The sequence below is a fragment of the Nematolebias whitei genome, chromosome 19 (assembly GCF_014905685.2).
Source record: "Nematolebias whitei isolate Nwh7 chromosome 19, NemWhi1, whole genome shotgun sequence".
Classification (NCBI taxonomy): domain Eukaryota; kingdom Metazoa; phylum Chordata; class Actinopteri; order Cyprinodontiformes; family Rivulidae; genus Nematolebias; species Nematolebias whitei.
In genome coordinates, this window is record NC_056516.1 from 22102741 (window position 1) to 22111412 (window position 8672).

An 8672-nucleotide genomic window follows, 5' to 3' on the forward strand; every position below is an offset into this window, starting at 1 on the left:
ATATGAATGAACAAACAAACAAATAATACATTAAATAAATAACAGCTAGTCATTTTAAATTTAAACAAGCATTTAGTTGATTTTTATAATTGCATGCCTATTTGATGTATTATGTTCTACTACATTTGGTTAATTGCCTTTTTAATATTGTTTTATGTTGTTTTACTGTGAAAATTTCTAAATAAACAAGTGTTACTATAAGATAAGCTATATAATTAATTAAATCTAACATTTCATGTTTCAGAGTAAATCCTGTTGTTTTGGAGGCTTGTGCGTAATTTGGACTCACCGTTACGCACGGGCTCGTCCGGCTGCCTCGCGCCGTGCCGGGCCTGGTTTGAGTCTTCATCGCCTGTTTGGTCCTGACTCTGGAGGTCCGGCTGAAGGCTGCCGGACTCCGTGGCGTCGTTCTGAACAGCTGAGCTGCTCTCGCGCAGCAGCAGCATCAGCATCAGGAGCGCGAGGAGCTGGAGTTCCCTGGTCCTCAGCATGGTCATGCGTCAGACTGTAACACCTGATAAGTGACTGATCCGCTGCGCTTGGGCTTTACAGAAAACTCTCCTGAACAGGTGAGGTTCAGCAGCGGGACACGCCCACTCTCACGTCACGTGGTGTGTTTATCCATCCTGATCCATTTGTCCTGGTCCATTCTGATGCGTCCATCCATCCTGTTGACTCCTGATCAGGACCTGGAGACTGAAAAGTCATAAGGCTCATATTCTCAGCTCAATCACATAGAACTGATACTTTATGTAAAAATGTATTGAGCAAAAACAAAGCCAAGATATAAGCTATGAGTGAAAAACTGCATCCAGCTCCTGATCTAACTTCTTGTAGATGATCCTTTTGCAGCAACAACTCTCAGTATGGTTTTATATGGGACTGTAGTTTATCTCTCACTTGTTGGAGACTAGCTAGCAACTCAGACTAGCAAGTAAATAAGTAAATTCTAATGAAGTTTGAGTGTTTGCTTCCAGTGAGCATTGATGTCGTTTTTGTGTGGCCATTTTTAAAAAAAATAACTGTTCTGCACAATATTATGATGCACATCTCAGCCCATTTTGAGCCCACTTTCACATGATTTAATTTACTGAAGCAAACTACAGAAATGAAGATAAATAGCAATTTAAATAAAATAAAAAAAGATCATTATCCTTAGTGTGATTGGACCTTGAACACTGGACCAGTACCTGTTCAGACGCAGCTCTATTAAAATCAGACAGTAAGCTTCTGAAATTACCAACATGTTGGCCTAAAAACACAACAGAGTGAATTGTGCTTCCTCTACAAGCAGCATCTGCTTCAGTACACCTGCTCTGATGGTCTGAGCTGCCTGATGGAGTTGGAGAAAATAAAAGTTTGCTGGCGGAGGACATCACGGATTGGTTACTGCTCCATCAACTGTGGTAAAACGCCACTACTGCTATAATTTTTTTCTGTTTATTTGGAGAGGCGAGCTCCAGTGCTGTAAGGTGCTCGGCTCAGGTGTCACCTGCACTGGGGACTGTAGCAGACGGGGTGTATCTGTGGTAGTATGTGTGCAAATAGTATAAACCTGTTCAATATTTAAGTGGCAAGACTATAAGGCCCTACTAATCACATAAAGAAACTGAAAGAAGATTTTTGAGACAATGTGGAGTCTCCATTGTAAATGATAATCTCAATTTGTGGCCAACAGTGAGATACTGGTTTTAGTAAACACAAAAGTTGCTAAGAAACAGTTTTACAGCTTAGTCTACATAGTTGAGAGTATCCATCCAACCCAACAGATCTTGGGAGATTTTTTATTTATACTTAGACAGGTTGACTTCAATGGTTTATGGCAGTTAGCAAAACATATTAGGAGCAACGGGACAGATTTTAATAAAAATTCAATTGAAAGTATTATTAGATACACATTTAAAACTGGTGGATTTTTTAAGTGAGCCACCACAGCTATGGTTACAACTCAGCTACTTTTACAAATAGTTTGTTCAGAGCGGAGAATAATATCTAACACACTCTTGAATGCTAAAAGATTGCACGAGAGTTCATAACATTGCTTAAAGTCACTCAAGACAAGAAATTGAACGTTTGATCAAAACATCTAGAACCCAGTCCTCATGAAAAGATTATCTTAGCCTAAAATAGCACAAAAGGCAGTGACTGGTAAGAAAAACTGAGTCTTTTATTCAACCTTTTCATGATATTCTTATTTTATGACCAGCACCTGTATTTATTTATTTAAAAAAATGATGATACAGTGTACCAAAGCAATGAAGACTATTCTATTCCATCCTCATGGGTGGCAGTAATGCACTTTAAGACTGTTTGCCAGCCGCCTTTTAAACAGCGAAGAAGAAGAAATTTCTCTCTTCCTATTGGATGATGAGGTACACGTTAGCTTTAAGCCACTGCGCATGTGCATCACTTCCTTCTTCTCTACGGTTCAGTCTTGAAACGGTAACTGTTTGGGTTCTGTGCTGTTTTCATTTATCATTTGTTTGGTTTTTTTAGGTTTTGTTCCGCTTTGTGGACATTTTTCAGTTTAAACTGATTGTGTGCTTCTTATATAAACTCGGTTAATTGTACTAATTATGCCGGTTTTCTGACGTAGACAACACTAGTTATAGAAGTCCACGTAAGCGTATTACTTTTAGGGCGACAAACCTAAGTTTAGCTTTTTTTTTTATCAGTTTAAGCTCAGCTACATGTTTCTACAGCCTTCTGCCATAGTTGATCGTTTGTATTTTACCTACATTTACATCCATTTTACCGTCCTCGGCTAATATCAGAGCTGTTTCAGGTGTTTTGTTAAAGTTCGTCTCTCTTCCAGATGATGACCATGACGGTGCTGCGCGTGAGTGTGCTGCTGGCTGCGCTCGTGCTGGTGACGGGAGAAGAGGGAGCCCGGCTGCTGGCCTCCAAAGCCCTGCTGAACCGCTATGCTGTGGAGGGCCGGGACCTGACCCTGCAGTACAACATATACAACGTGGGCTCCAGGTCAGTGTGTGTGTTCATCTGTTAGCAAAATATCTTGAACCACTGGGAAAACGCTACATATTGTTATTCAGCTTAAACAGGGTTTCTGAATGGTTTTACAGTCTCATTTTAAGGTCTTAAAGTCTTTAAATAAGTTAAAATTTTGTATTTTAGGTTTTAAAATGCATCTAGTAGTAACGTACAATAACAAATCAGAGTTCCCCAGTTGGATTACAACTCGTTTTTATTGGATGCAGCAAAAAAGTCTATCGTCATTGTTTGTGATGCATCCAACCACCGCTGTATCGTCTGCAAACTTTACAATATGACAGCCTGGATGGGTAGATGTGCCATATGTGAACAGGAGGGGGCTCAACACACAGCCCTGAGGGTAGTCGGGGCTGAGGGTTATGGTGGAGGAGAAGTTATGGATCCTCACAGACTTTGGCATGTTAGTTAAAAAATCCAGGCACCAGTTTCATAGGTTGAGGCTTAGTCCTAGTGCGAGTAGTTTGTCCATCAGGTTCTGAGGAATCAGGGTGTTGAAGGCCGGTTTGAAGTCCACAAAGAGCATACGGACGTAGGAGTCCTTCTGCTCTAGGTGAGTGAGAGCAGTATGGACCACAGAGGAGATGGCGTCCTCTGTGGATCGATTCTTGTGGTATGCGTACTTGTGAGTGTCCTCGCTGATGTTTATTGTAGCTTTGATGTGGACCATGATCAGTCCTTCAAAAGCATTTAGTGACTATCAGGGTGATCGCTACTGGCGGGTACTCATTCAGACCAGTCACTGCAGAGCTCTTATGTAGAGCAATATAAAATGAGATGAAAATAACCTGATCAGACCATTCTGATCCCGAAACTTCCAAACCACTTCGGGTTGGCAAAATCTCATGAAAATTGCTCAGAATGTAGAACAGAGTTTATAATGGGTTCCTAATTTTAATGAGTCCTATACGCCCGATGTAATTTTTGATCTCTGGAATCTGAAGCAAATTTATGTCCTGGTGATTGGGTTGTAACAGGCCTACATCTGGTTATCTTAAATGCATTTGTTGCCTCTTCCATTCAACTTTTCTTTGCACCGACGCTGAGCTAAAGTTGGTGTGGTAGTAGCTGAGTCGTTCACAGCTTATACTTCAAGTGAAAACGTATCTTGTCAGATCTCCAACTCATAAAATGACACATTTACAAGGTTTGACCAAAATGGCTACAACTGTCATTTTTCAACCTTATGTTTTTAGTTTAAAACTCGTGGTGGGGGATATGCATTCCTGTAGTCACTGTAGTGAATGCTAAGCTTTTAATCTTCACTTGTTTTATTTATGTAAAAGAATCGTGCACTTTAATCAACATTACAAAAGAATATAGATGTGCGCCACGACAGCTAATTTTCATCAGTTGTCCTGAGCAAAATAAAAACGCTTGATAAAACAAGTATGCAACAGCTGATACAATATGAGCACAACATCACACTCTAAAATTTAGTTAAAAATAAACCTAATTAATGAACGAGTGCATGACTGATTTTTTGTAAGCCAAAGTTTATTTTTAAAAACTGAATAACTATCAGTCTGATTATATTCTGGTGGTTTATCCATAAGTGTTCCTTTAATTGACGTCACTGTTAAACCAACCTTTGTTCTCGGTCTTGCTACGACTCAGTCCCCTCTAGTCTGAGATCTGGTTTATTCTGATTTTTATACTTGTGGATAAGAGTTTAAAGGTGGAGGAGCAAATCCATTAAAAACCCTAAAACCAAGACTTGGATCGCAGAACATTTGTTAGTTTTTATTTTTACAGTTTAGCATCTTATACTTGCTGATGATATTACAGTAGTGAACATGAAAAAGTCTTAAATTGCCTCTTTGAAGAATGAACACTTTTCTACACTTGGATGATTGAGGTGGTTTGATTAAATCTTTTTTTATGATTGGGCGGGTCATCTGTTTACTTGTGTGAACATTCATGGTCGTTGTAGTGAAATAAAACTTTTGAAAAGTCCGTCTTTTCTGAAAATACAATCATGGTCAGCAGTTTTTCTCCACTCGTCATGAGCATGAATGTTTTTTTATTTTGAGCTTTTAGTTATTTGAACACACACGTACAACTTCAATAACGGTAAAAACAAAACGGTGGTGCACAAAAATCTCACCTTTACACCAAATGTTGTGATTGTCATTACACAGGAACGTAGGCTTGATGTAATGATGTCTTGTCCCTCTCCACAGCGCTGCCCTCGATGTGGTGCTCTCTGACGATTCCTTTCCTTCTGAAGACTTTGGAATCGTCTCAGGAATGCTGAACGTTAAATGGGACCGAATTGCACCGTATCCTTCATCTGATTCACAGTGATCTCATAAACCTGATGCAGTAATGGTGGTTTGATCGGACACTACACCGTACAGATGTTTTACTCCTCAAAGTGTGAATTCAAAAAAGTTCCAAGACAAGAACAACTGGACTTTATTTGTAACAGAAGACGTTTCGCTTCAGACGTTTCATTACAAGTTGTTTTTGTCTTGAACTTTTTTTTTAATTTACCATGTCCTAGATGACTGGGAATCTTCACCAGCGTACTCCCTAATTGTGACATTTTGTTTTACAAGTCAAACATCTGTAACATGACCTGTGAGAAGAGATTTCAAGGTAGCTCAGGTGGTAGGAGTCCCTATTTACTAACTAATTAATGGTACTGTTTTCATGTTATCACCTTAACTGTGATGTTTAGAGCGAGCAATGTTTCTCACACGGTGGTGCTGCGCCCCCTGAAGGCCGGCTACTTTAATTTCACCTCCGCCTCTGTCAGCTACAAGGCCCAGGAAGGTGGAGAAGAAGTGGTAAGAGCAGCTGAAGATCTCAGTGGATGTGCGTGTGCAAGCTGGTGAGGAAAGCTGATTGTTTTATCTTCTTGAAGGTGGGCTACACCAGTGCCCCTGGACAGGGGGGCATTCTGGCTCAGAGGGAGTTTGACCGGCGTTTCTCCCCGCATTATGTAAGTGTTACTCAAACCATTATTCACTTTCCTCCTGACCAAAATGAAGCCAACACCAGCTGTTTTTGACCATGTCACTACATCTACTTCAGTTACTAGTCGCATAGCATCCACCTGAGTGTCCCTTTTTCCTGAACACAAACAAAGGCCGCACAGCAAACATGAACACAAGGTTTAAGTGTGGTTATTGCAGAGAATGCAGTTCTGTGTCGCCCTGACAATTTGTAATTTTGAACGTGGACAAAACTACAATTGCTGTACTAGTGTATTTGTGTCCCCTATTCAATTCCTGTCCAGAAAAACTACATTCACTATTCAAACTCCTCTGTGACGATGGACATCAGGGTACCACCTGCGTGTTTCCCTAGATTACGAAGAGGCAGCGTGAGCGAAACCTCTAGCCTTTTATATAGCGCGCCTGTATTGTGTGCTGCTAGCTTAGCGCTACGTCGGTGCTGGCAGTTGCAGTTCAGTAGTCGGGGCGTTCGGTTCTGTTGACAGGGCGGGGCGCCCTGCTTTGTGTAATGGTAGGGGAAGCACCGACTTGTAATTTGTTTGTACTCAAGTCAAAACATTTACTTTCACCTTTTTATTACTGTTGCGATCATTTGCAGGATGTAAGTTTGTTTGGGAAATGACAAAAATACAACTTTTAAAAAGCTACTGTGATGCTTGAGGAGCCGTTTAAACTTTGAGTGCTCCTAATTTATGTGGCGGTGCAGAAAGTTGTGAGCCCCGAGTTGGGCCATTTGCAAAGTTTAGTATTTTGTTTGATCCTGTCTAAGGTTTATGATGGTTTATTGTTCTAGTGGGGCCTGCGGCTCTGGGGCCACATGTGGCTCTTTGGTCAAACAGCTGTGGCTCTTTGAAGCTTTGACCAAAACTAACATGAAATTAAATTTAGTTTTTCTACCCACAACAGAAAAAGCTAGTTTTAGCAGTTTTCTGTCAATTTACTGCAAAATTTGTGAGCAGTACTAATACAAGGAGCACAAAATTAAGTTTAGCCAACTCATTTATCTACCTTCCAGACGTTCATCAGGACCTTTCTGTCAAATCTACCAGAAATGATTTGAAACACTTTTTTTTTTTTTAGGACAAGTTGCTCAAAAGAAATATGGCAAGTCCATTTGATGACAATAAACAAAAACACAACTAAAGCTAAATAAAAAGTTTTTGTTTTTAATTTAAATGTATATCACAATTGTATATCCAACAAAATGTCCTTTAAATGTATGCTTTATTTCAAAAAACATTTTTTTTTTAATTTTCCACAAATAAAAGGCGGACTCATAGTTCAGTGTTTTAATTCATATCAAGATTGGCATAAACTATACCCCCCACCACCACCACCACCCACTAATATGGCCTTTTTCTTTTGTCCTTAAATGTAAAAATATTAAGAAAATATTAAAATTATTTATTTTTGGCTGGAACACCCCCTCCACCAAACTTGAAATGGGCCACCAGTTGATTATCACAGTTGTAGCAGGTTTTGTGGCTCTGAACACATTTCTTTTAAAGAGCGAATGGGCAGAAATGGCTCTTTAATCAAAAAGGTTGCAGACCCTTGTTCTAGTAGATCGTCAGAGAGCTGTCAGTCATTCAGTCTCAGCAGAATGTGATTTGTAGTGAAAACCCTCACATAAATCTCGTCCATTTGACCGTGGCTTCTTGATTACACTTGTTTTAATCCCTCGTTTATCTCTTCATTAGCTGGACTGGGCTGCGTTCGGTGTGATGACTCTGCCCTCCATTGGAATTCCTCTGCTCCTCTGGTACTCCAGCAAGAGGAAATATGACTCGCCAAAGGCCAAGAAGAATTGAGGACCCGCTACTGGGACAGAAGTTTGGGGAGGGAACAGAGGCTTCGAGGGGCTTGAAGCTTCTGCATTGTTGGGAGTAAAGTGGAAATGCACAGCGACTAGAGAAAATGATTTGATAAAACAAGCGGGGTGCATAAGAGAAGTTTTGCTCTCTGGAGGAGGAAGTCAAAGATAAAGGTGGGAGTTGGTGCTAAGAACTGACCATTCCCTGAAATTTAGCAAATCGGTTCATGAGTCAAAACTGTGGGAACTATAGTTGCTGCTGTCTCAAGTGTATGTGGTCACCTGAATTCAGATGTAAAATTTATAACTAGCTGAACTTTAATTACATAAATTAAAGTACTTTTTTTAAAGACTGTGTAATTGTTTCTGTTGAATTAAACCCAACAAATATATTTATCACCCACCATGATAAAAATGTATTTCTGTGGGGATTTTTTTTGTGTTAAGTTACCGTTAATCAATATTTCAATTTTTTTTTTTAATAAAAGTTGCTAGAATTCAAAGCAAGAACGTCCTGAATGTGCTGAACATTTTGACAATCGATGGGTAAATGGCTTAGTTTTAGTTGACGAACATGGTGGAATCTCTTTTTGTACGTCCCATGTTAAATGTCCTGATCTTACAACTTTAGAACTGAACGGTTCTAGGCCTTATGTTCTTTGCCAATGCCTCCTTCAGGACCCACCCAATCCATTTATCATCTTCTCGTGCTTCCTAAACCCTTCTCCAATGCTGCAAACCTTGCTTCTCTTCTCCTTGGGTCTCTTGCACACATAAAACATCTACCTTCCTTCTCGGCATCATGTCGGCCAGCTTTCTATCTTTGCCTGTCATTGTCACCACATTCAGAGTCATCACCCTCAGTTTCAACACTCTTGCCTTCCTCT

The 8672-nt window shown here is 40.0% G+C and overlaps 2 protein-coding genes across 2 annotated transcripts in view; one reads left to right on the plus strand and one right to left on the minus strand.

Annotated features, from left to right (window-relative positions):
* The window catches only part of LOC119425433 (sclerostin domain-containing protein 1-like), a 2618-nt gene extending 2127 nt beyond the window's left edge, over positions 1-491 (minus strand). Inside the window, exon 1 of the mRNA XM_037692962.1 lies at positions 290-491. Coding sequence (XP_037548890.1) covers positions 290-491 — 202 coding nt within the window. The remainder of the gene's footprint in view (positions 1-289) is intronic.
* Positions 492-2405: 1914 nt separating this feature from the next.
* Positions 2406-8130, plus strand: LOC119426170 (translocon-associated protein subunit beta). Its single transcript, XM_037693743.1, has 6 exons — positions 2406-2442; positions 2816-2982; positions 5193-5291; positions 5693-5801; positions 5879-5956; positions 7673-8130. Exons 2-6 carry the CDS (start codon positions 2816-2818, stop codon positions 7781-7783), a joined length of 564 nt encoding a protein of 187 aa, XP_037549671.1. The 5' UTR covers positions 2406-2442; the 3' UTR covers positions 7784-8130.
* The last annotated feature ends 542 nt before the right edge of the window (positions 8131-8672 follow it).